General features: G+C 42.7%; 1 protein-coding gene and 1 long non-coding RNA gene across 14 annotated transcripts in view; one reads left to right on the top strand and one right to left on the bottom strand.

The window, feature by feature from the left end:
• Window positions 1–27519, bottom strand: part of SMARCA4 (SWI/SNF related BAF chromatin remodeling complex subunit ATPase 4) — a 65947-nt gene extending 38428 nt beyond the window's left edge. For 9 of the 11 annotated variants that reach the window (XM_081893699.1, XM_081893704.1, XM_081893705.1 and 6 more), the window contains exons 1-12: window positions 27209–27413; window positions 17245–17333; window positions 14966–15215; window positions 14140–14272; window positions 13238–13630; window positions 12974–13072; window positions 10840–11098; window positions 10343–10469; window positions 8937–9110; window positions 7426–7599; window positions 7119–7286; window positions 2597–2647 (exon numbers count right to left, since the gene is read on the bottom strand). In XM_081893699.1, the coding sequence (XP_081749825.1) occupies window positions 2597–2647; window positions 7119–7286; window positions 7426–7599; window positions 8937–9110; window positions 10343–10469; window positions 10840–11098; window positions 12974–13072; window positions 13238–13630; window positions 14140–14272; window positions 14966–15187 (1800 nt within the window). In that variant the 5' untranslated portion in view covers window positions 15188–15215; window positions 17245–17333; window positions 27209–27413. The other 2 variants (XM_081893702.1, XM_081893703.1) reach the window with 2 other exon arrangements.
• LOC309360331 lies at window positions 1143–8913 on the top strand. Of its 3 annotated transcripts, none has more exons than XR_014163992.1 (5): window positions 1143–1252; window positions 1748–1903; window positions 5666–6229; window positions 7163–7223; window positions 7844–8913. It is a non-coding gene; the product is annotated as an uncharacterized lncRNA (long non-coding RNA). The 3 variants fall into 3 exon arrangements; XR_014163993.1 differs by having other exon boundaries at window positions 1209–1272; XR_014163994.1 differs by lacking the exon at window positions 1143–1252 and adding an exon at window positions 1328–1638.
• Window positions 27520–27983: the final 464 nt, after the last annotated feature.

Raw genomic sequence — 27983 nt, 5'->3', positions numbered from 1 at the left:
ATTTTATTTAAAATAAATTTGGTTGTGTATGTTTTAATGTGTTTTATTTATTTTTTATGACTACTTTTGTTATGTGTGTAATTATGTAAATCTCACATTGGCACACAAATAAAATTATGATGATTATGATACTATCTAAATGATTGAAAATCTATGGTCTGTTTGCAGCAAGCTGCGATAGGGAAGCAGCTGGCAAATAATGACCAAGACACTTGGACTGAAATGACTACAGCCAGCTTATTTATAGCCTGGGCTTTGATGGTCCTCTCATAAGCTGGATGTTTCTCATACTGAGCCTTAAGCAGTTTTATATCATTGTTACTTGTTTATACATGCAATTTATTCTTTGGCTTCTTTTAAATTGATTCTTCAGCTCTTCTTTTTCCACAGTTTCTCGTTGAAGTCCTAGGTACCATTTCTTTCATCTCCAGCCCTTTCATGATCTTTTCCAAAACCTTCATGTTCCTTGCAGGGCTCATTTTTCAAACTTAGCTTTATTTCAACATGGTGGTGAGCCTCCTGTTTTAACTGTTTCTCCATCACTTTCAACACACTGACAATACTCTTGACAATACTTCATTTTGCGTGAGACAGAACTTGTGTTTCCTGTTTAATTTTCAACAAGTTTTCAAGCTTCTTCATTAGTTCATCTTTCTGCTTAAGCAGCTCATTTATTTTCTGCTCAATTGTTCAAAAGCAGTTTTATAGTTTCTTCTTTGAACCTCTCAGAGAGCTGGTGCTCAAATTGCCTTTAACCGCAGTGAAACAGCAATGTTCATATTAAGCTTCACTGGTGGATTTCTGAAGAACAATCTTTGTTGAAAGGCACAAAAACATGCTAGTTGAGGTTTTTTTAATATGGGCAGCAGGCCCTAACTTCTTCAGGTTAATGGTTCTGCTCAGTGGCGTAGCGTGGGTTGTCAGCACCCGGGGCAAGGCAAGTAATTTGCGCCCCCTAACCCATGGATTTGCGCCCCCTAACCCTAACCCCAGATGTTGCGCCTGGTGTGGCCGGCCCTCCCTGCACCCCCACGCTACGCCACTGGTTCTGCTGACCCTCCTAAGAAGCAGATATTGAAATATGATCATATAAAGCTTGTGGAAAGCCCCTATAAGCAGGAACATCTAGTCAGCCAATCACCATTCTTCTCTCTTTTCTCTATGAAGTCATGCTTAGACAACAATACTGGTTGGTAAATGAGGTCATCACAATAACTGTTTGAATATACTTATTTCTAACTGACTGTTGGAGGTGGAAGAAGTTATTACATGGTTTTCTTGAGTTTTTCATTTTCTTGTTCCAAAAGATTTAAACTATATATATTTAGATTTAGCTGTTTTTAGAATTAGAACTAGTTGCTTTTTGTTACTTGCGTGGATATAAATTAAATGGCTTATAAGTTTAATTTAGATAGGATGTTACAGGAAGGGTTATTCTGTTACTATACAGGCAAAGTCCTTTATCACGTAAGAGACCTGATGCTCTAATGATATAGCTACTGTATTGTCTTTGTATTAATGATATGTAAATGCTAGTCTGAGGGAAAACTACCAAAAATGTTGGGCAGTTTGACAAGTTTGTAAAGAACCATCAGCTGGGTTGACTGTGGCAAGTTAGTACAGCCTCTAGCTTACCAGGTAAGGATTGATTTTCAAGAAGCAATCAGAAACTTGTTTTTAACATTTCTTTCAATTTTCTCCTGTGAATGTTGATGCTGGCTATCCTCCAAAATTCATTTCCACATAGTCAAAAACCTTAATCTAAGCCTGTGGCTCAAGTGCTGGGTTTCCATGCCTTCCGCTTTGTCCAGACAATCCAAAACAGACCGAGGTTCAGGGCACGGATCCTGAGCCTCAGGTGGAACCTGCTACTACCACCAAGGAATGCGCTCCACAAAATCAGGTAAGCTTTTCAGTGGGAAGTAAAACATATAGAAGAACGTAAAGAAAGGACCAAACATTGAAAAGGCATGCAACAGAACTTACAGGATGAGAAGAGGTTATTGCCAGTACAAAAGCAACATAGGCAGTTGCTCTCCATTTTTGAAACTGTCATTTTCATGCCTTGATGGCTGGACAGGGCTCTGGTAAAGTATTCTATACGATTCTTCTGTTTAGGCCTAAGAACATGGTGGGCTCTGGCTTGGATTAAGTGGAAGGGAACAATGCCTTTTTAATGGAACGCCCTTAACATTTGCTTGGGATTATAAAGTACAAAACTCCCCGAAATCCTTCAAGGATATAAATACAGTGCTGCTCTTGATGGTCAGACTAGATGCACAAGTAGGGAGAGCACACTGGGAACACAAAGACTGCCTATGTCAGGTCACCCCATTGGTCTTTTCTAGTCCAGCAGCATGTTAAGCAGGGCATGAAGGCCAAAGAACTCAGCCCCTGGCCTGTTGTGTCCTTCTCAGTCACTGTCTCTGAACATGGAATATCCATTTAGCCATTATAAGGAATTGGGACATAGGGAAGGAATGAAATGGAACAGTATCTGATGACCAATGGCTACAGATCAGCACACTAAACTGTGGCTAGAAAAGTCATGAATAGGGAGATTATTATTATGATTATTATTGTTATTGGATCTTACTTCACCATCTGGTCCAATTGCCGGTGTCTGTCCTTCTGCAGTTTCAGCCTTCTGGAAATAAAGGGAGAATATTAATCCTTTGTTAACAGGAATAATAGCAAATTGCATTTTTAAACACTTTATTTACTTAAGACACTTTTATCCCACTCTTCAGCCAAAAAAGGCTCCTAGATGTCAGTGATAAAACATTTCTTGCCTTCAGCCTTACAATCTAAGACATGACATGAAAAGAAAAGGGATTGTGATGGAGGAGGTAAAAACAGCAACAAACCTCAAGCAGCATTTCTCTTAGTTACAGAGTGCAGTGACCAGCTAGAATGAAAAAATTACAAGGAGAGGAGGAACTGAAGTTGCTGGTCCTTCAGCTGAAGCTGTGGGATGCTTCTGATATATCCCATGTGCCCCTGCAGTGGGTTCCCTATCCTAAGAAACTGGCATTTATTCATGTACAGCAAGTCCTTGATCAGGACTCCCCTGGAGAAGTTGCTAGATCTTGTCCACCAGCACAGAGACTGCCACATGGGAAAAAATAAATTTCCAGAGTGGCATCTTGATATGAGAGAGGTGTCCACTGATGTGGCCTAGAATAGAAACTTTCCCATGGCAATATGTGTTCCAAAGCTTGTGCAAGAACCATTATTTCTGCTGTCCTGCTAGAGGCCATAGATGCCATGGTGAAGCAGAACTTCTCAGTAGGAAGAGTGGGGATGTGCCTTGAGCAGTATTTATCATTGCTCCCTTATGCTGAATCCTGCAAGTAGAATGTAGATGGCTTTTGTCTTGACTGATGAGAAACCCATGATCCTTCAGGTGGTTCAAAATGATCTGTAGGTCATGTCATGGTGAAAACAAGAGGACCGGCTTAATAACTGTCAAGTTAACAGTAGACATTGACTTAACCATTCAGTTTTTTTTTTTAATAGATTTTTATTAAAATTTTCCATTAAAAGCACCAAACATATCCATTTACATATCACATATTTTATCTTATTTGGACCTCCCTCAACTTCTCCGACAATCATTCGTAGTTCAAATCCTATCTTCACATTCCTTTATTTTAATATTTCCATTAGATTTTATATTTCTATTCTTGTTTGCCTTTTGGTAATATTTCCTTATATTTTCACAAAGCTTCTTTAAAACACACTAGCGTTGTACAATCCTCACACATATTTTTCAAATACTCCGTAAATTTCCCCCAGTCCTCAAAAAACCTTTGGTCTTTTTGGTATCTAATTTTCCCAGTTAATTTGTCCAATTCTGCATAATCTGTTAATTTTGTCCTCCATTCTTCCAAGGTCGGAACCTCTTCTTGTTTCCATTTTTGGGCCAACAATGTCCTTGCTGCGGTGATTGCATACTGGAACAGTTTACAGTCTCTCCTGCTTATATCCATTCTTGTTATTCCCAACAGGAAGGTTTCTGGTTTCTTAACAAAGCTATATTTTAGCATTTTCTTTAGCTCATTGTATATCGTCTCCCAGAACCCCCTTACTTTCCTACAATCCCACCACATATGCATAAATGTACCCTCTTTCTCCTTACATCTCCAACACTTATTACAAATTTTGTACATTTTTACTAATTTTGTTGGTGTCATATACCACCTGTAAACCATCTTCATTGCATTTTCTTTTAATGTGACACATGCAGTAAACTTCAAGTTTTCATTCCATATTTTTTGCCAATCATCCATTTTTATATTGTATCCTAGATCTTTAGCCCACTGAATCATAACTACTTTTACCTCCTCATCCATTGTATGCCATTCCAGCAAAATTTTGTACATTTTAGAAATTATTTTGCCATCATTATTCACAATCTCTGTTTGGAATTTTGAATCTTTTTCTTTATACCCTTTTTCTTTCTCTTCCTTTTTAAACATTTCATTTATTTGGCGGTAGTGCAACCAATCATATACATATTCCTTTACTTGTTCATATGGTTTTAACCTCCACTTTCCTCCTTCCTTCGCCACCAAATCTCCATAGGTAATCCAATCGCTTCTCATGTTGATTTTTTAAACACCTATGACCTCTAATGGGGATAACCAATGTGGAACCCCTGTTTCTAATATGTTTTTGTATCTGTCCCAAACTTCCAGTAACGATCAGCGAAAGATATGGTTTTCAAATGTTTTATAGCCCTTCTTCTTTTCTTTCCAAAGATACGCGTGCCATCCGAATCTGTTATCGAATCCTTCCAGATCTAGGAGCTTTGTACTTTTTAGTTTAATCCATTCTTTTAACCAGCAAAGGCATGATGCTTCGTAGTATAGCTTCAAGTCTGGCAGGGCAAAGCCTCCCCTTTCTTTCTTTGCCATTCTTTAAGACTTAACCATTCAGTTTGATCCCCTCTGGAGAACTGCAGTTTCAATCACTGCTAGTGCATTTAAAATGCCTTCTCCTTCTGACTCAATCTCCTCAGTATAATCCAGGCACCCCCAAACTTGGCCCTCCAGATGTTTTGGGACGACAATTCCCATCATCCCTGACTACTGGTCCTGTTACCTAGGGATGATGGGAGTTGTAGTCCCAAAACATCTGGAGGGCTGAGTTTGGGGATGTCTGGTATAATCAAAGTCATCATGTGCCCTCTGGAGGCCCACATTTGACATTGCAGGGCTAACATTTGTGGGTGATAATGGTGCTGGCTGGAGAGCGTGTCTGCAGCGAGTACAGGAAGAATCCTGGATGGTTTTGTACTGAAGACAAGAGCCACAGTGATCCTTTGTAAAGTAGGTACAATGCTATGAGGATCTCATTCCTGGTTGTGGCTACATCATCAACAACTGGGGTCAACCAAGAAACACTATCAGCTCCCGGAGAACATGCACATTGACAGTAGAGGATGGAACTTTCCTCCTGACAATTATTGAGGCAGTCCACGAATGCTTGACCACCCTGACATAATGTGTCATGATGTAATGCTGAGCATAATTTTGGAGACTATCGCCTTTTTTCGTGTAGGAGCACGGGAGGAGAAGGAGTAAAAACATGTAATAAGAGAATATAGGCAACAAACCAATGTAGAATGATAAGAAAGTGTTTCTTCCTCCTTTGCTTTCAGACAAAAATAATAATAAAAAAAGAATGCTGAAGAAAAGGAGACTGGGACCAGGAGAAAACAAACAAGGGACTAACTAAATGGAGGAGAAACAGCAGGCCTGAGGCTCAGGAATAACACACAGGAGTAGCAAGTAGGATTTGCTCCAAGCAAAGGCAGAAAATGAACTGAAGGACCAGGAGACGTTTCCAGGAAAAAGCTGTTCATATGAGTCTTGCCTTCCAATCAATAGGGGAGATTGTAATCCACTTGGATACCTCCCATGCTCAATTGAGAATGGGTATATAACTTGCTTATTGCATTACCAAGACCCACATTACAAAATTTTAAAGATCTAGTACAAATAGAGCAGAAACATGTTCCAAGGCAACATATAGAAAATTGGAAGCTTTAAAGGAAATAAATTCGATTTAATTAATTGCACTCAGACACAGAAACATCTATGTTCCTTAAAGCAGGAAGTTTTTAAGAAGGGACCCCAAACCGGCTGCTTGCTATGGGAAAGGGATTTGGAGCAAGGTATTAGGTGCCCAGAACTGGCTATGGCAACGTGTTCCACAACAAAATGTAAGTACAAATCTTAAGAAGAGTTTCTATAAATATATGTTCTGTTGGTATATGACATCTAAGGCTTGATCACATTTATAGATGAGTAAGGAACATGTAAGGGACGCAGGTGGCGCTGTGGGTTAAAGCCTCAGTGCCTAGGACTTGCCGATCGAAAGGTCGGCGGTTCGAATCCCTGCGGCGGGGTGCGCTCCCGCTGCTCGGTCCCAGCGCCTGCCAACCTAGCAGTTCGAAAGCACCCCCGGGTGCAAGTAGATAAATAGGGACCGCTTACTAGCGGGAAGGTAAATGGCGTTTCCGTGTGCAGCTCTGGCTCGCCAGAGCAGCAATGTCACGCTGGCCACGTGACCCGGAAGTGTCTCCGGACAGCGCTGGCCCCTGGCCTCTTGAGTGAGATGGGCGCACAACCCCAGAGTCTGTCAAGACTGGCCCGTACGGGCAGGGGTACCTTTACCTTTACCTTTTTAAGGAACATGTTGAAGAGCTGGTATGTTTTGCATATTCTGGACCTTCTCGGCAGCTTCAAAAGATGCCGCGAGAAATCTAACAGGTTATGACAGAACAGTTAGATCCTTTAGTCATGTTATTTGTTCATGAAAAAGGACTGGTTTTAACATAAAATGTTGAAATGGTAGTCTATTTAACAACAATTGTTTTGTGTGTTTTATTTATGGATATTGTGTGATCTATTCTGATTTGCTATGATACCAATGCTATGTTGTTTATGCCAAAAAATAAAATAACTAGAGAATTGGACCCTGTTCAGAAGCACACAACCAAAGGCCTGAAATGAAATGAAATGAAAAGCATCTTCCAACCCAAATGTTTATACGAAGTTTGCATTTCATCAGCATTATTGATCATAGCAAATTAATGAACTCCAGCTTACCTTCTTTTTCTTCTTCTTCTTTTTCTCCTTTGCAACTTGGGCAGCCTTGTGCTGTCTCACCAGCTCTGTGAGGTTGGCCACATATTCATCTGTTTGCTGAAGCAGGTAGGCCAAGCGCTTATCTTTCTTTTGATCAATTAGCTTACGGTACCCTTCTTCATCTTCAGCCTTAAAAAAAAAAAAGCTTTAAATTAGGAAGAACAGTTATTTAAAACAAAGTGCACCAAACTGCAATCTACTGCAAGCTCAGCTGGGTAAAGTTTATGCCTGAAACATTTCTAATTTCCAATTTTGAAACAAACCTTACCATCAACCTGCGCATTCTCTCCTTCTCAATTCTCTCATTCTCCTTCTTTTGTTCACGCTCAGTATTGGCATGGTAAGTGGCCACAGCCTTTGTAAGTTTTTGAATCTTCCCTGTGACAGACCGGTGGTATTCTTTAAAATCCTTGGCATGCTGAAGAATGCTATTGAGGTACTCCTAAAAGGAAATGTATTACAAGGGATTAATGAATGTATACACCTGTGACAGAGCCTCTTAAGACTGTTGGCAATCTACAACTGTGATATCAGCAATCACAAAATGCCCATTACAAGTGTATTCAATTGCATATTAAGCCCAGTCACATTCTTAGCTGTTGCAAATGTTCTGCAGGATGTTACTGCTTTCAATAATTTAGGTTTCCTTCCTCCAGCCAAAATCTCAATTTCTGCTTGTAATTTAGTCTTATCTCCACAAAGCCAGAAGCAGACAAACAGAGCACTCAGTTTGAGGCAACCTCCAGGGAAGCCCAATGTACACCAAGCTGCCCATAAACTCCTGATGGGAACACCAAAATTGTTTGTGAGGTAGGTTCAGTTGTGTGAGAATGGTAAGCCAAAGGATACTCAGTGAATCAAAAACATCTCCTCCTCAGATACAGAGAGTGGCTAAAGGTGAACAAGGAGTAAACATGACACCATCCTATAGCTGGTGAGATGCAGTGGAAAGAGGTTTGGGATTGGACTATGAAGACCTGGGTTCAAATCTCTACTCCATTGTCATCATCCCTGACTCGGCCCTCCAGATGTTTTGGGATGACAATTCCCACCATCCCTGACCACTGGTCCTGCTAGCTAGGGATGATGGGAATTGTAGTCCCAAACATCTGGAGGGCTGGAGTTTGCCTATGCCTGCTGTAACCCACCTCACAGGGTTGTAGTGGGAATGCTACTCAACAGTCCTAAGCAAAACAGTGCAGTGTATTCTTATTTAAGATTTTAATCATAGTCTATGTTTAGGTAGTTCTAATACTGTACATGATAATCTGAAAATACAGGAACTGTTTTAGTAGTTAAGACGTTTATTATAGAGAACGTTAGAAATCTCATCTATCTCCCTCTCTGGATAAACAGCTGGCGATATGCTAATTTTTTATGCTAAAGAAATTAGACCTACAGCAATGGATACCAAAGATGGTTAACTCCATATTTTCAATAGCTCTTTGAGCAGTGATGCACCTAGTTCTTCACCTCCATTGTTGCCATGCATTTTACTTCCCTTTATCTCTTCTTTTAACCCTCTTCTCTTAACCCTTTAGCCTTCTGAACATTTAGAAGTGATTTCAACCCCACAACCTAATTTTCCTTCTCCTTATTCAAGAAATTGATGGAGTTACTTTTTTTGCTGCATGTTAGTTACCTACAGAAATGCAATAACTTCATGTAGAAAAATAAAATGGAAACATTAGTAGTATAATAGATGTTCACCGGCACTGCTCTTTTTGCCACCCTCCTCTACACACCACCATCTCACATAAAAACAGAAGAATTGCATGCCTGATGTTTTTGCCGGCGTTTTCGTTCTTGTTCGATCTTCTGCTGTTTCTCCAGCTTCTCAGTGATGCGAGCTTCCCGCAGGGACTGCCGTTTGCTACGTTTGTATGCCTTGGCGTTCAGTGCTGTTTCCAGAGCAGTATCTCTTCTCATGCATACCACAACTTCTTGACGCAGCTTTGAAACAACAATTTTAAAAGAAAGAGTCAATTCCGATCTGAAAGTTGAGAAAGGAATGGACAAAGACATACACCTGCACGCTGTCACAAGGCATGTACCTGCCAAGTCATATCCAAAACTGCACATTACAAGAAGATATTTTTCCAATTGTCTTTTGACCCTCCGGCTGTTTTTTGGGACTACAATTCCCATCATCCCTGACCACTGGTCCTGTTAGCTAGGGATGATGGGAGTTGTAGTTCCAAAACAGCTGGAGGGCCAAGTTTGGCCATCACTGTTTCAGGGGATGCTTCATTTATCAGTCTATTTAAGGAGGGAAAATACACACGTGACCCTGCTGAAAGGCATGAGACTTATCCACACCTGAGGTTCCTTTGAACCTCAGAGCCCCAATCACTAGAATTCCAAGCAAGGCAGAAGGACAAAGCATATATACATAGATAGCCACCTCAAATGATTGATAGGACTGCCTGCTGAGGGCCTGAAGAGCCCTGGGCCCTTGCCTCTCTCCACCTGACTTGGGGCGGGGCTTGACAGGCTTCACAAGGACTGCAGCTGCTGCTTAGCACCAAGGGCTCCTCTTTTAAATTGTTTTTAATTTTTATCTGTGTTGTTTTAAGTGAGACCATCTTGGAAGAAATGGAAGAAAGGAAAATAAGAAGGAAAGAACAGCAAGTGTATTTTGAAGAACTTCTCTACATTGGTATGGCTATCAGGTCATTTTCTCTTCAAAAGGAAAGCTACCTCTTTTAACTATCTCATGATATATAAATGTGAGGCAGACATAAATAGAAAATTATTCCAATTCATAATGCACAGAGACGTATTTGCCTAAGGCACAAACAAATTCTGGCACTTCAAGCAAAACAGGTAGGCCAGGTGCTAAAAGACTACACCAAGGTAGTATTGGCACAAGTTAGCACCTCTTGCTTTCAAGATACGTTTCTATGAATACAAAACAGCACTGGCACACCTGACAATTGATTTGGTCCTCTATTATGAAACCATGCTCGTATCTAAACAAAAAAAATTACCAGAAAAGCAAGTAACTGACCCTGGAAGGCCAGGAGATGGTTGTCACATTTTAAGCTTCTGATTTTATTGAAATGAAGCTACTCAATGCCTTTGTACGTTTCTATTAAGTTACGAAACCCTGGAGTAAAATATGTGATTCCGATTTCCAAAATAGTCTTGAGCAACAGGAGTTCCAGCTATGGAACTCAGCCTACCTGTCTCTGGAAGTTAAGCAACCGTAGTGCTTTAAGTTCAATGGTAGCTTTGGTTCGCAAGTCACCAGCCAGTGACCCAGGAAGGTTTTCAAGTTCTTGTATCCTGTGAGCAATGCGAGCCTGCAGTCTGACACAGTAGATTAAGACAAACAATGCATTTGTTTAGGTCTTTTATCATGTCTAAACAAGAGATATCAGCTACAGGAGTTATCTACCAAGGGGTCAGGAATCTAAGAGAAAGGCAACACAGGTTCAAGATAAACCTAAATCCACCCCTCTGCAAAGGGACAAAGCTGTAACACTTGGCTTAGGTCAAACACAGGTTTGCTAATAACATTCTCCTGCTGTTCCAGCATGAGAGCACAATGAAGACCAAGACTAGAATAGTGCTAATAGGCTCTAAAAAGTCACTTCACTGAATGCAGCCTTCATTAAAGTCAACCTGTTGCCCAGAAGCACCAGTGAAACAGTTTAGATTATAGTAGCTACATTTTTACCTGTACTCCCTCTCTTGAAGGATTTCAACTGGGTCAAGTCCTCTTGGTTTCTGGATTGGAGTGATTCGGTTTTGCTTCTGGTGGAGTTGCACCATTGGGGCAGGTTGGGCTGGTTGACCCGGTGACTGAGTTTGGGGAGGCATTACAGGAGATGCTGCTGGAGGTACCGCCGGAGGTGCTGGTGAAGGACGGCCTGTTGGCTGAGGAGGAATCAGTTTCTGAGGTGTGCTAGTAGGGGCTGCAGCATTTGCCATTGGTCCTATAGAAGAACGTTGGTAGGAAGAAGGCTGTTAAAGACTCCCTCGTAGAAGAGCCTGATATAAGCACATATGAGCATAAAGACTGCAGTGTTCAAGGACCAATTTCTACATGCTGAATAATAGTTTTGTTTTGTTATAATTTAACCCAACCTTCCTGCAAGCAGCTCAAGACAGAAGATAGTGGTGTTCTGCTCCCCTGCTCATCCTCACAGACATCTTACGAAGTAAGCTAAGAGAAAGTCAACCACTTCCCACTGTGGCTTGCTATGGCCTCCGCTGTATACACCTGCCATTCCATCCACTCATACATGAGACTGGCTCTCAACCCAGGAAATGACCTGACAAAAGACCACACCCTCTTATAGTGATCTCTATAATGAATTAAAGGAGCACTAAATGCGAACACCTATTCCACTATCTGGCCTATAATAATAAGCTGAAAACTGTTTGACAACTATTACTATTCAACCAACATTTTATTCAAGCCATTAAGCTGCTGTGATGTCATGGAATGTTCACAACTTTCTAACTCTATTTGGTGTACTTGTCAAGAGAAAAATGAGCCATCAGTAAGAATCTTTCCAAAGAGCAAAATATCTCTCATCTGGTTTGGGAGAAAAACATAAATATTTCAGGGGCTCTATGGCTGGGAGGAGTGGATCCAAAAATACAGAACATAAAGGGAAAAGGAATCTAACGAGAAGCTGGCAAAACCAGCTACGTGAAATCTCTGATACACTAATAACACCTTCAGCAATTTGCAAAGCAGCTTCTCCTACTAGCACCAAAACATACCCCCAAACCGCCACCTTGTTCCGATGTCCTCAGATGGCTAGTGCCCATTTTCCTCCTCAAAACTGTAAGTTACAAAAGGAAGTTTGGATCCTGCTGAGGCAAGTCCCAGAGGCCTTTTTAAGTGAGGAAAGCAATTATTTTGCTAAACACAAATTCAGAACAAAAAGAAAGTGGTCTGAATATGCTGCAGTTTTCAGGAGTTGATCTTATCCTACTTGAAGAGGACTCCATTTGTCAGGCAGAAGTCCCCCCCCCCCCGCTTTTTTGCCAATGATTTTTTTTTTAACAAATCAGTGCCAAATTACCTCAAATTTAATAGAATAATCTCCAGAAGTTGACTTTCCAACGTGTTCCAATGTGACCTGGAGTTTCTAATGGTACTTATACCTTCCAATGGTGGAAGTTAATAGAATTTCTGGATTTGAAACATCAAGATGGCTGAGGAGTTCTGTAATCTTTTTCAGCTTCATGGTGCTGCAGACTAGCTTGGAGGTGTTCAGTTTATGCATGGATAGCAGAATCATTCAAGCCAAAAGATATCGTAATTAAAGTTTTTAAATCCCATGATTTGAATCCCACTTTGTAGTTATTTAAAGCATTTGTCTTCAACTACTGGAGTGGGACCCAAAGGTGGATCACAACAGCTTGTCCTAAAGTGGGTCACCGTTGGCACCACAACAGTCGGGGGGAGGGGGAGAAGAGGAGCTGGGATGAGGTATCAGACAGAGATGTCATAAAAATAAATTTAATAATAATTCATGCACAAAAATTAGAACTGTAATTCAGTGGCAGTTTTCAAATATCTGAAATGATCTTTTAATATTTCTGAACACATATCTTAAGAATTATCACTTTCAACTCAGAAAAAAATTGCCAAATTGGTATCACTGAAACAATGTGATATGGAATGGATTATATAGGGGTAGTCATACTAGTTTAATGTAACAAAACTCAACAAAAAGTACAGTTGCATCCTTCAAATTTTTATAGGATTTTGCTGTTCATGCAAAATGTATTTCAATATACAACTTAAACAAAAAGCTAAACTTCAATTAATCCTGCCCTCACAAAGGTCTTACCTTCAGGCCAGGGCTTTGGGGGTCCACCAGGGGGCTGCCCGGGCATTCCTGGGGGAACTCCTGAGGGTCCAGGAGGGGGCATGTTAGGCCCTCCCATACCTGTGCATACATTGGACAGACACATACACACAGAGTAAGGTTTTTCTTCCTCCACCGTTTGTATCACTCCTTAAATGGGAGAGGGAGAAGGAGGTGTGGCTCTAGCAGAAGTGGGTTACTCTGTGGCCAATCACCCCAGAATAATGCACTTAAGCTTATACGTACCATGAGGTCTGTTGTAGTTCGGAGGTGTTGGTCCAGGTGCAGGCCCTGGTCCTTGCACTGGTCCTGTTCCAGATACAGAAGGTGGAGGTAGAGTTGGCATTTGCTGCTGCATTCCAGGCATTGGCCTTTTTCCCTGCACGGCCATGTGAAGATGGTCAGGTAAAGGCTGGCCTCTGGCCAGCATCTTGTAGGCCATTATCTGAGCCCTCAGTTGATGCAGCTGATTCTGGTTAAAAGGAGTTGGGCCACGATTCTGCTGCCCTAGCGCTTGGGGGTCAGTACCATCTAATGGGACTCCTCCAGGACCAGAGGGTATCTGGGGGCCAGAAGAAGGACCATTAGCTGGAACTGGACTTGATGCATGTTCAGAACCACCAAGGGGAGAAGGGTAACCTGGAGAGAAGAGTGGGCAGACAGAGGGAGAGAGATCAATCTGCTGTAATCAAGCTTTAAATACAATTCTGTTTTAAACATGCTTTTTTACAGATACTACATTTATCTATTTTTAAATAACCATTTAAAACGAGAGATTTATTCAAAATATTTCTTACCCACACTTCACCGTAAGGTTCCAAGGTGGGATACAACAATATACAGCTGTTTTTATTTAAAAACGCACACCCTAATAATGCCAAAATTTGCTAGGAATAAAGAGCACAAATGCTTCAAATGTATGCTGAAAGTCTACAGAGGTGGTTCTCAGTCAGATCAGTAACAGAAAGCAGCAGCAGTGCTGTTACTGCCTGCTACATCTGCCCAGTTGTAAAAGCAGCAACTTATCCAGTACCACCAAAATTGAAACTCTTTTTCTTGCTTAAAAACAATCTCAGATTCTGTAATTTATATCAAGAATACAGAGTTAATCTGCAATCTGATGCACATTAATCTTATGAAAGCAATACCTTGAGAATGCTGATCCATTGGACTAGGAGGAGGTCCCATTCCTGTGTGCCCACCAGCCCTCATTCCCATGCCCTTCATTTGGCTGTAACGAGGATCCTCAGATATTCCCTTCTCATGCATTGAATCCATTGGCTGCAACAACAATATAAAAACGAATATCGAAAATCCATTTAAATAGCTATTTCATTGCAACAGTTTCTAAGTGTGCACTATATGAAACCAATGGGATGTGCGAACCAGCTTATTGAGAACTGCTACTACACACATTTCACTGAACATTAAAGTTCCATTTCTAAACACCTGTCGGGGTGTTTAGAGTGTTTAGAGTGTTTAGAGTTAAGGTGCTCTTGCAGTGTGACTTAGGTAATAAGTATGCCCACCAACACTGCTAAGTTTCTACCTTCTTTCAAAAATGTACAAGATGGCCTAATTTTAAAAGATGTATGGACATTTCACACAGCAAGATAGCAATGAAACACTTTTCAGAACGGAAGAATTGCCTGAAACATTGGGGGTTAACACAATATGGAAAAAGGAAAGTCTCAGTACCAGGTAGAAACAGTCACCTGAAGCCCCAGGATGTGGTTAAAACCAGAGAAATAAAATATTAAATTTCTAAAGAATGGACCTGCAAAGGGAAGGCTTCTAATTCTTATGCTGAAACATAAGAGATATGCTACATTTTATTGGGGAAAGAAGGAAGATATGCTACATTTTATTGAAAGAAGGAAGATTGCAACAAAGATCACTTGTTTTTCCACACCAGGAGAGCACAGCAGTGCCATTATATACACACAAAGGCAAAGCAATGTTGTGGTTTATTACCTTATGCATCTGATGCATGTTGTCCTGAGAATAACCTCCGGGCCCTTGTGGTGGTATAGGGTGTCCTGCTGATGGTGGCCCGGGGCTAGGGCCCATCATGCTATGTGCAGAACCTGGAGACGGTCCAGGGCTGGGGCCCAGCATAGCACCAGGAGAAGGTCCAGGCCCAGGAGAAGGCCCCGGACGAGGCGTTCCTCCCATTGGAGGATCAGGAGTAGACATTTTCAACAATGTTGTTCAAGATAGTATCCTAGGGCAAGATAATTCATTATTAGTGAGAAACAAAGCCCCCAAACCATTTGTGTTTCATTGTCAGAGGAAAAATACATCATCAGTGGTTCACAGCATGACATAGTTATGTGTTGCTCTGGAAACATCACCATTTGTGCTTAGGGGTGAAAAAAGAGAGAATAACTGGAGTACCTTTGGATAATGTAGTATGACTAGGACTTACTTCCACCCCACCCATGGATCAGGGCCTTTATGCTCACAGGAAATCTTTCAACCAGGTTAACGTGATGCAGATAAGCAGGCTTTATTTCCTGGTGTACATGTATTTGCTTCCAAAGTTCCCCTTCAATTTCTCCCAGCATAGCCTGTTCAGAAGCCTCCGACCTGTCACTAGTTCATGGACAGCCCTTCCATGTTCTTCACAGAAGGAAGCTGTGTTATCTGCATCTCCCCATCCCCCTGGCTGAGTAAAGATGTGTGGCCTTCTCTCCTCGCCTTCCCCATAGTCTTTGTCAGTAGCGTTTTCAGCCAGCTGTACCTCTTACCCCATTCGCCTCCTTGCCACTCCCCAGCTGAACTGCAGCTCACCAGCTGACACCATTCCTAGGAGCTACTGGCTAAAGGCAAGCCCTGCCCACACAGTGCCACAATTTCCCGAAGCCTGCACAGCAACATCCTACTATTAAGGTTATTAATGTACAAAACACCAGCTGGCTTTTGCCTCTTCTGTTTCCTAAAAAAGATACAATCTGATACCATTCAATTGATATTGTTACATCAGCACAAAGGATAACACCAGCTCCTGGCTAGAATCCACTTCCTTCTCTCATCACCCAGTACTAGGAAGCAGGACCTCAGCATAAGCCAACATATCTCAGTCCCTCCTTTTTGTCATTAAATCAGCCGGACAGACACCAACAGAGGGTTACTATGGCTGTTGTGTCCCAAGCCCTCCAGGACTTTAGATGAGAGTTAGGAAGTGTCTGTACAGACACAGATAGCTGGAGTCTGCCTTAGGGGATCCCACATTCTCCAGCAAGGCCTAGATAGAGCCCAGACCAAAGATCGCCTGAACCCTTATATTACAGCTGAATCACTGAGATCATATGCAGGAGAGTCTCTGGTTGTTCCCCAAGTCGGTGAGGCTTGTTTGAAAACAATGAGAACCTGAGTCTTTAGTGTCATCGGCCCAGTCCATTGGAACACGTGGACAACAGAGATTCAGTGGAGGCCCTCTGTGCCAACTTTTAAATGCTTACTGAAAACTTTTCCATTCCACCAGGCCTAGGTACGTCCCCCACAATGGTCTGTTGGTGTTTGTTTTTAATTTCTTTTTGCTTTTCAGTATTGTTATTTTTCTATAACTTTACTGTCTTGCTTTATGGTGTTTTTTTGTTTGTTTGTTGTAAAGCCACTGTAATATATGTTTATGCTACAGCAGTAAGTACATACATACATTCCCTGTGTTTGGATTTTGAACTGCCCAGACCTTGCCTCTCATGGTATCACGAGTTTGGACATCATACTACTGTTGGGACTGTGATTCTAGTAGTATCCCTGTGCCTGTGTGTCACCTGAAGCACAATGTTTTCCATCTGATCTTCTTTACCACTTTCTCTCACACCCAGAAATCTTATTTGTGCAAAATTCGACTTAAGGCTATGCCCAGAAGCATCGCTACTTAACAACATATTCCTATAGAAAACACTGCCTCGTTAAGACACATTTTGCGGGAAAGTGGTTAACTTCATTTAGAATGAACATAAATTGCTTTAATTTAAAACTGATACCTCGTTTTACACACGTACAGACAAAACCCAATGAACCCGACCATGGGGACCATAGCTTTCTCCACTATCTAAAAACTGTTAGCAACTTGAAGATTTTGTTATTTTAACAATCTCTTTCCCATTCCTAACTACAGAAATGCTGATAAGTAACGCAAAATCTGCCCAAAATAAAACCCTGAAATGTATTTTGTCGAAGTCTCTCATTTTTTAAAAACAGCTGAAATATACATGATTTTTTTATCCTTTAAGTTCACCTACCTGTGAACTTCAGGTTGTTTGTTAACTCATAGCAGTTGTCCACCGTGGCAATGAGCAATTTCTTTGAATTGTCAGTATCTATTCCAATGCTGTTGAAAAAACCACAACTGAACTTACTTTTCTGTTTAAAATATATACACCCTAGCTTTTCAAGGACGCCAGCTGCCTACCAAAAAATCAACACAGCGACCTGATATATAAATGTTATATATAGGTAAGTAAGCCTTTCTAGGATCATGCCAAACACTAAGAATTGCTGCATTCCAGTCTAGGCAAATCACACATTTAAATACTTGCACAAAAGAAAAGCAACCCCCAAACACACACACACCATTTGTGATATATTTTGAAACAGGCACTCTAATAAATTTCATTAATTTATTTATTTAGTAAATGTTATTATTATTTCTTACATTACCCTGTGGTCTCTGATGAAGAGAGGTCTTAAATCGAAATAAATAATGCATATTAATGTGCCTGCACCTGAAAATAATAATTTAATATTATTGTGGGGGTTGCTGTTGCTGCGCTGGCAACTGAAAAGTATTTATTAAGGTAATCCCAAGTAAAATCCTACTTAAGGGATCCAATATCACCCATTAAATCCACTTATCCCTTCATTATCTTCAGTACAGTACTCATTTAGGGAGATATACAAAAGACCACAGAGCCTAGGACTTGCTGATCAGAAGGTCGACGGTTCGAATCCCTGCGACGGGGTGAGCTCCCATTGCTTGGTCCCTGCTCCTGCCAACCTAGCAGTTCGAAAGCACGTCAAAGTGCAAGTAGATAAATAGGTACCGCTCCGGTGGGAAGGTAAACGGCATTTCCGTGCGCTGCTCTGTTTCGCCAGAAGTGGCTTAGTCATGCTGGCCACATGACCCGGAAGCTGTACACCGGCTCCCTCAGCCAATAAAGCAAGATGAGCGCCGCAACCCCAGAGTCGGTCATGACTGGACCTAATGGTCAAGGGTCCCTTTACCTTTACCAAAGACCAAGTTAACACAAGGGATGTGGTAAGGGTATTTTTTATGCATATGGCTCCCTGAAAACACATAAGATAAAATGGAATGCTTAAAATGCTGGAACAATAATGCTGGTTCTCATAAATAGCACTCATCTGATTGTTCTTGGTGTGAAAGGGGTGGCTAACCTGTTGTACTCCAGATGTTGTTGGTCTACAACTCCCATCATCCACAGTCAGCATAGACCAGGCATGGCCAAACTTGGCCCTCCAGATGTTTTGGGACTACAACTCCCTATGCCTGGCATAGACAATGGTGAGGGATAATGTTGCAGTTCAGCAGCATCTGAATGGTTAAAGGTTAGCCACCCTTCCTTTAAAATCTTCTCGTAGGATTTTTTTAAAAATGTACATTGCATTAGTTGCCGGAGATGATGATTAATGGGGTCAGGACATGTGTGGAGGCAGAATTTGTTTTCCTCCCACAGTGGTTCAGAAGAAAATTGTTGTTCTGAAGCTAGTGTTTCCTAAGGAGAAAAGCTAGCCAGGGGTATAAAAAAACAGCCTGTAAGGATGCCAAACTCTACAAGCATGAGGGGAACCACAGGTGATGGAACGTCTCAGCCTCGGTGACAAAATATCAAGGTAAACAGTTAAACAGGTGAAAAGCATCTGAGAACAGTGTTCGAAATTTCTCAGGCGTGTTTTGCTACTACCATGGGTTCAATTGCGATTAAATGGAGATTTCTGGGCGTCAGGATGGCAACAACTTCTGCCTTAGTTCACAGTTAATACAATTTCCATTGTGTGTGATTCTTCTTCTTGCATACTGGGACAAGTAAATTGCTGTAAGAGTCAAGCAATGTAGTTGAGATCATAGAATTGTAGGGTTGAAAGTTACGAGAGTAATCTAGTCCAACCCCCTGGCAAATTGACATTCTGCTGTAGTGACCATAACCTATGATTGGCACCTAGCTTATAAATCGGAGTTTCTAACACTGCGTGAGAAGGAGGTACATACTATAATCTTCAATTATCTGAAGGTGTGTCATAAGGATGATGGAGCAAACTTGTTGCTATTGCTCCTAAAGGTAGGAACCAATGGATTCAAATGACAGGAAAGGAGACTCCGACTAAACATTAGGGATAATTTTCTGATAAGAGCTGTTTTGACAGTGGAACAGACTACCATTTTTAAACAGATGTTGGGTTGGCATCTGCCAGTGATTCTTTAGCTGTGATTCCTGGACAGGAAGGGTTGATATAAATTGATGCTTGGGATCCTCTTCCAGCTCTATGATTTAACTGATGTGAAGAGGGAACAATCCCTTAAACCAGTTAATGCACCTCAGACAGGCAACCATATTATGCACTCGCACTCCCCAGTCTCATGAATAAATCACTACTTCCATTGACCTTTATCACTTCTAAAGGTAACACGGTCACTGATGCTAACACTAATAAGGAATTGCTTTTAACCAGGAGTTGAAGCTCATAAGCACTCCTAGTTAGTAGCTAACTATAATTAATTATGATGTTTGACTATGATAATCTAAGCTTCAAGGGGAAGCAGTGGAGGAAATTTGCACAAAATTCTTTAGGCTGTTCCCTTTATTAAGTTGGGGGGGGGGAGAGAGAGACAAAAGGATGGTGGCAAAAAAGATGCTAAGGCAGCACTGCATTTATTGATGCGGGCAACTAAACCTTTATAAAGACAAGATTTTTCCATAGTTTAAAGGAAAACTTGCAGCTTTGACAAATATAAATAAATATCATAATATCCCCACCTATAGTTCAAAATAATACTTAAGAGTTCAATAGGACTTCTAGTTAAGTGTTTCTAGGATGACAGTCCTTAAACACTTAAAACAGTAATAGAATGCTTTCTATGGTAAACATGCAACTTTATTTAAAAGATTCATGTGCCATTGTCACTGGAAGTTCAGATGGGTGAGAACTAGAACAGAACTTTCATAAATCTGTTAGCTTTTTGGAGCTCGCTTAAGCCCCCACTCACACGTTTTTTACACAAGCTGTTAAGGTTGATTTAAGCCCCTCCCCCGCTGTTATATTTGAGTCTGTGTTAAAAACTCAGATATATAAAAGGTAAAGGGACCCCTGACAGTTAAGTCCACTCGTGAATGAGGTTGTGGCGCTCATCTGGTTTTACTGGCCGAGGGAGCCGACTTTTGCCCACAGATAGTTTTTCTGGGTCATGCGGCCAGCATGACTAAGCCGCTTCTGGCGAAACCAGAGCAATGCACGGAAATGCCGTTTACCTTCCCACTGGAGCTGTACCTATTTATCTACTTGCACTGTGACGTGCTTTTGAACTGCTAGGTGGGCAGGAGCAGGGACCGAGCAACGGGAGCTCACCCCATCGCGGGGATTCGAACTGCTGACCTTCTGATCGGCAAGCCCTAGGCTCTGTGGTTTAGACCACACTGCCACCCACGTCCCTCTCCACCCGCGATATATAAGCTAATCGCCAAATGGCTCCTTAAACCTAGGTTACAGTCGCCACAATGGAATGTCTAGGTGTCACTTTTGGAGTTTCTTCTTATTCATTTCATTTCTAGACCACTTTATATATTAAAGAGGGAAAAAATCTCAAAAGAGTTTACAACACATTAAAACAAGCCCATTGCCATAAAATGTGCTCCCCACTCCTACACTGCACTATGCATAAATGTAATAAGAGTAATGCTTCTGTTAGTTTTGAAAAGGAAAACATAAACATATTCACTTGTACCAAAGGAGGCCTAAATTCAAATATTTATTTATCAAATAATTTATATTCTGCCTCTCAGCCTCATATGAGGCCCCAAGGCAGCTCAAAATTGCATGTTAAAACAATAATAAAGCATTAAAATATAAATAAAATAAACAAGAGAACTAAATGCCAGAATCAAATCAAATTAAGTTCTCAAAATTTGCCAGTCGCATTTTGCGACTGGTGTGTGAATCCAATTACGACCACATGGAGATGCCTGGATGCCAGGGTGGCAATTGACATCTCCATCTGACTGGCTCCACTAGCTTTCTTAAGCAGGTGGGCTTATTCATTGCATTTATATCCCACCTTTTTCTCCAGGTAGTATAGTACATGGTTCATCGCCTCCTCAGTTAATCCCTACAATGACCCTATGAGGTAGGTTTAGAGGCTGTAACTACCTTAAGATCACTCAGCAAAGTTTCATGACTGAGTGAGGATTTGATCCTAGTCCGACACTCTAGCCACTAAACCCCACTGCCTTGCTTGAGTACTTCTCTTATGGGTCAGGTATATAAATTCAGTAGGCAAATAAATATAGGGAAAGCAAAAGGTCACTTAGAGAAGGATCTGAAATATTTTCCTTGAATTTGTTTTATTCCGGATTGTTTTATTTAATATTTTAATATGTTGTAAGCTGCTTTGATATTTTTTCCCCTTAAAACAAATAATAAGAAACTCCACGGCAAAAAGGGTGCCTAGACATTTCATTGTGGCAACTGTAGGTTTAAGGTGGCATTTCAAGATTAGCTAATATATCTGAGTTTCTAACACTGCTATCATTCTTCTAAATGTGTGAAGCAGTGTTCAAAATTAGCCAGGCGCATTTTGCACCTGGTTTTCAACTAGTTGTGACCAAGTGAAGATGCCTAGGTATCAGGATTGTGCCTGACATCTCCACCATCAGGAGCTGCATTCCTGGGGATCATTGGATCTGGACTGTTTTCACACACTAATACCCCACCATGTAGAATTCTATCAGTTATATTTTATAACTGATTGGATTTCTGGAACCAAAATGCTTTTTGTGCAGCCTGAGCAGGAGCAGTCACCACTAAGAGAAAGAGGTAGGAATAGGCCAATATATGTGTGGACTATCCCTGGATCAAGTGACTTTTCTTCTTTACATTTTCAAAGTTCTTAACCTAGCTAAAGGTTTAACTAGCCAGATGTTTAACTGAAAATCAAGCACAGCCAGGCCATCATTTGAATTATTATTATTATTATTATTATTATTATTATTATTATTATTATTATTATTATTTTCCAGCCACTCTGGGCAGCTCCCAACAGAACACTAAAAACAGAATAAAACTTCAAACATTAAAAACTTCCCTAAACAGGCCTGCCTTCAGATGTCTTCTAAAAGTCAGATAGTTGTTTATTTCCTTGACATCTGATGGGAAGGCATTCCACAGGGCAGGTCCCACTACCAAGAAGGCCCTCAGAGCTGGACCTCAGTGTCTGGGTTGAATGATGGGGGTGGAGACGCTCCTTCAGGTATACGGGTCCAAGGCTGTTTAGGGCTTTAAAGGTCAGCACCAACACTTTGAATTGTGATTGGAAACGTACTGGGAGCCAATGCAGGTCTTTCAGGACCAGTGTTATATGGTCTCAGCAGCCACTCCCAGTCACCAGTCTAGCTGCCGCATTCTGGATTAATTGTAGTTTCCAGGTCATCTTCAAAGGTAGCCACACATAGAGCACATTGCAATAGTCCAAGCGGCAGATAATCAGAGCATGCCTCACTCTGGTGAGACAGTTTGTGGGCAGGCAGGGTCTCAGCCAGCATACCACATGGAGCTGGTAGACAGCTGCCCTGGACACAGAATTGACCTGCACCTCCATGGAGAGCCGTGAGTCTAAAATGAATCCCAGGCTGCATACTTTAAAACTGTCTTGCCCAAAAATGGCAACTCTACATTCTGTTTTGGTGACTGTAAACTTGGTTTAAGGAGCCATTAGGCACCTAGCTTTTATATCTGAATTTCTAACACTGGAGCCACGTACATGTGACATCTGTTTTGCAGTTCATACAATGGCCTGCTTCACACCTAATGCTAAACCACAGTTTTAGGTTACAAGGATGGGGTGAACGAAGCCTAGGACTTGCTTACTAACCCCTCCTCCAGCACGACTGCAAGATTGGAAGCTTCCATGGTATAGCATTACATATGAATTACAAACTGTAGTTAATGTCAACTACAGCTAGGAAAAACAAGCAGCTTGATAAATCATGGTTTGATGTTGGCTTGTTTCATCTAAGAAGTTAAGACTAACTGCAATATTTCTGGGTTTGGATGTCACAAGCTACAGTTAGTCCAAAATGGGAGCAAATGCTTTTAGTGCCTCTTCACAGCTGCACTGGAGAAGGGAAGCAAACACAAGGCTCGCTCCTCATAAAGCTAAACCAATGAATCAGTGCTATGGATGAATGAATTCAGTATTATTATGTATTATTTCTGAGCCCCAATTATCTCAGCCAGGCAAATATTTCAATTTTCTGCAGAATTCTGCCAAAAAAAGAGGAGTGAAAGAGTGGTTGGGCTGTTGACAAAGAAAACATTTCAAAAAGGTAATGGGTAACTGTGACCCTTCGGTAAAGTGGCAAGGAGAGACACTGAAGGAGCAAAGGAAATGGTGTGGGTGGGTTGGTGAATGGCACAAGCAATAATAGAAATGCAATTTCCCCAACTAAAGCAGGGTGGGAAAGAGCAGTGAGCATGTGGGAGAGGCTGAAAGGAAAAGGGCACTGTCTGTGAGGAGAGTCCGGAGTAATGGGAAGAATGCTCATGGTTCAGAAGGGAAGTGCATCTGTGAAGAGAGAAGGATGTAGAGATCAATTTCCTAGGTTCCTTGAGAAAATGCTGGATGTGTCCATGGCTGGCTCCAGAAGGTGGCCAGACTAAGCAAATGCTGTAGCTGAGTAAGGGGCCTATAGCTGAGTAAGGGGCCTATCATGCTGTCATGAAAAGAACAACAGCACAAACTTCCCTTTTGTTCCACTGTGCAGTGGAAAATAGCCTCGCTTACTGGTCCCCTACACATAACAAGGACTTTGGCAGGGCAAAGAAGGGCATTCTCATGACATGCTGGATGTCCAGAGAGACTGAAAGCAGCATCAGTCCATCATAATCGAAGTGCAAGACAGAGAAAGTGACAGATAGTCAGACAAATTCACACACTGTATAAACATACTGAGTACTTTGCAATTTGCAATGGACTCTGGAATGGATAACTTACTCTGAGCAGCACTTCTAGGAATATTAAACCAGCATGAGGGAGGCTTATGCTATTTCTTTCTTTCTTTTTTAAATGAAGTTTTTCATAATAAAATAAGACAACAGCATAAAAGGAAACAAGAGGAAAAAAGAGAACAGGAAAAGATACCTCCACAGAGAGATTCCACTGCCTTGATGACATTCCTATTTTATTCAAGGCTTCCAGAAAAACCAAAGGACAGAGGGGACTGGAGGAGAGTAAACAAGGGGCAAGCAAGCCATAAAGGGAGAAGAATAAAAGAAGAGGAATATACAAAGGAGTGAAGAGATCTTCAGTGGTACCCTGCAAGACGAACGCCTCGGAAGACGAAAAACTTGCTAGACGAAGGAGTTTTTCGTTTTCATAGCCGCTTCGCAAGACGCATTTCCCTATGGGCTTGCTTCGCAAAACGAAGCTTGCCCCGCAAGCTACGGGGATAGCGGGGAAGCGCAGCGCGTCTTCCCCGCTGTCCCCGGACCTCTTTTGAAGCAAGGGGCGGCGGGGAGAAGATCGCTTCTCCCCGTTGCCAGCCCCGCAATCTCCGGGGACAGAGGGGAAGGTGTGCGCGCCTTCCCCTCTGTCCCCAGACCCCTTTTGAACCAAGGGGCGGCAACGGGGAGAAGTGATCTTCTCCCCGCTGCCCTTGCTTTAAAACAGGTCCGGGGACAGAGGGGAAGGCGCGCGGCGCTTCCCCTCTGTCCCTGGACGGTCTCCATAGGAACGCATTGATCGATTTTCAATGCATTCCTATGGGAAACCATGCTTCGCAAGACGAAAAACTCGCAAGAAGAAAAAACTTGTGGAACGAATTAATTTCGTCTTGCAAGGGACCACTGTAGGAGGGCAGGACAGAAAGAGCCTCCATCCCTAGCTAGCTATAGGAACCTGGAGATGGGTCACCCATTTATTTAATAAATTTATTTACCATTCTCTCTCTCTCTCTCTCTCTCTCACACACACGATTCAGGGCAGTTTACATAAAAAACTCAATAAAAATACTAAATATCTTGTCCAATACCTCAAAAAATTGTGGGAAAAACATGAGAAAATACTGCTATTGTACAAGAAACCACAAGGAATAATGAAGGAGTAGTAGCATTAGGGGTAGCTAGAGAAAAGGTCATGTTGGAGGGATGCATCTGTCAGCCCTTGGGAATAAGGAAGAGTACGAAGGAGGTAGCTAGAGGCTTGATATAGTGCACAACAGGGTCAGGAAAGAGTCCTGTAAGGTCTCTACTTTAAGCAGCAAAACTAAAATTCTCATGTTCCTCTTATGCTTGTTATGTAGAAGGGTATATGCATGCAGGTCCTCTTAACAGTTACAGCATAAATGAAAGGTGTTTCAAGCAATCCTGAATATGCACACTTGTTTAAGGGCTGGATCAGACCAAGTCACACTAGTCCAACACAATTCACAGCAATCCCAGCAACCAGTTGATACTGGGTGATCCATTAGAAAATGGCTATTCTTCTACAGAGACCTGCTGATGATAAGTGGAGGAGCAAGTGATCGGCCTTCTCAGTGGCTGCTCAGACTTTGGAACTCCCTCTCTAGAGAAGTTAGACTGGCTCCCTTCTTGCTGTACTTTTGCAAGCAGGTGAAGTCTTTCTTGTTCCAACAGGCTTTCTGGAACTGCTTTTAATGAAAGGGCTGGTGCTGTGATGCTTTTATTGTAATTATCTGAATGTTTTTAATAGATCATATATCGAGAGAGAGCTTTATAGATATAGTTTAATTCTATTACTGTTTAATTGTCTTTTTAATTATTAGGACAGCTGCAAATTCCTGCATTGCGGGTGGGTGGACTAGATGACCCTCAGGGTCCCTTCCAACTCTAAATTTCTATGGTTCTATCGTTCCCCCCATGTTATCTGCAAGCTGCCTTGAGTCCCTGTCAGGGAAAAAGGCAGGGTACAAATAAATAACAACAACAAGAAGAGTAAGTACTGTCCCTCGGGATGTTGGCTTGAAGCAGGAGGCACTGGATTATAGAAGTGAAAGCAAGAATGGCAAGTGAAGGTGCTGGGCTGGTGGGTGAGGGAGGGTGAGTGGGGAATGATACTGGGCTGCTGGTGGCCAATATTGGGCCCATTAGAACTGGTTTCCGGTTGTGTATGGGTGGTTTTAATATAATATATAATATCAACATAATAGAATTGTTATTCTCATTTAGGCTGCTACATAGTACAATATAAATCATACCTATCAACTATTATCCTGAAATGTTAACGTAACACTTAAATGTTGCTAATACTGTACCGGTGGGGGAGAACTGACCATCAATGCATTCACAATACATTATTTATTCCAAACCGGTTGCAAATCCATCCACATGCATTTCGGGGGGGGGGCACGGATTTTTAACAGTTACCTATTACAGCTCTGGGGAAGTCAACGGGTTTAAGCGGGTCAAGCGCGGACAAACTGTAGATGTGATAAGAAGTGAATGAATGAATGAATGGATTTAAAAACCTGGATGGCTGGAAACTGCCCCAGATTCTCACCCTGAATTATTATTTTTTTAAAGGACGTTAACTACATCTATGAAACAACACGCCAAAATCGATGCTGAGATCGGGGTGCGAAATGCTGGGAAGGGGTCCTTTCGGGTGGGGGGAACATGAAGAAAGGAAGGATGCTGCGGGTGGGGGTGTGCGAGGAGGAGGCGGGGACGCGGGCGCACGCCTTTATCCGCTTACCCTCAATTCCGCCGACCCCCCCACCCCCACCCGCGCGGCAGGTGAGGCGAAATAACGGCGCCCCCCCCCCCACTCCGACCACACACGACGCTCCGAAGGTCATCCTCCCCCCCCCTCGCGGCCCCCTCCTCACGACCCCCTCCCTCCTCCTTCACACGGCTGTACATTTCTTTCATCCATTCATCCATCCATCCACGCGCGTGCGCGGTCAACCCTCCCTCAGCCCCCCACATCCCCCCCCTCACCGACCCGACCCCACCCCTTACCGTGCCGGCCCCCGCCAGCCGGGCGGCCCGGTATCTCTACGAGCGGGCGAGGTGGGGTGTGTGGAGGCGAACAAAGGAGGAGCTGGAGCCGCCGCTACCGCCGCGCGTGTGAGAGAAAGATGCTCTCGCTCCCCTCCCCCACCGCCCCTCTGCCGCGCGTCCCCGACTGAGGGAGCGCTAACCAAGAAGGCGCTCGGCCGCGCTCGCTCACCCAACAGGCAGAACAGGTTTCTCGCCCGCGTGCGTGCGTGCGTGCGCGCGCCCATTGGGACACGCGCGTGCTCCCTCTCGGCTGAACCGGCCTTCTCTTTTCTTCCAAGCCAATGGGAAGAGAGCTCTCTCCGCCCGGTGAAGCCAATCAGGGGAAGAGGGAAAAAGTGCCCCCCTTCAGTCTCCGGCTGGCCAATAGGGAGACGTCGCATTGTTGTGTTCCCGCCTTCCCCCCCCCTCCGCCAGTTGAATAAGGACTAGAGAGCGTCGGCGTAGCGGAGCGGGGGTGGGTGGGAGGGATACAAGGGACAGCTTTGGCATCGTATCACAGCCGAGCATCTTTCGGAAGGCGGGCTTTCTGACTCTGGGGGGGAAAAACCCCGCCCCTTCATGCCAGCTTCAGCCAATGTAAGCGGCGGAAGGAGAAGGTTTCGCGCTCCTTTGTCAGAGGGAGGGGAGAGGCAAGGCGAAGCGACGGGCGCGCGCTTCTCCAGAGCGAGGGGCGCGCGGGGCTCTTTCTTCCCTTCCCCCAACACGCGCACAGTAGCCGGCGTCGGCTTGATGG

The sequence above is a fragment of the Podarcis melisellensis genome, assembly GCF_964234715.1.
Source record: "Podarcis melisellensis genome assembly, chromosome: 17".
Classification (NCBI taxonomy): Eukaryota; Metazoa; Chordata; class Lepidosauria; order Squamata; family Lacertidae; genus Podarcis; species Podarcis melisellensis.
This window is presented reverse-complemented; position numbering and strand designations above follow the sequence as displayed.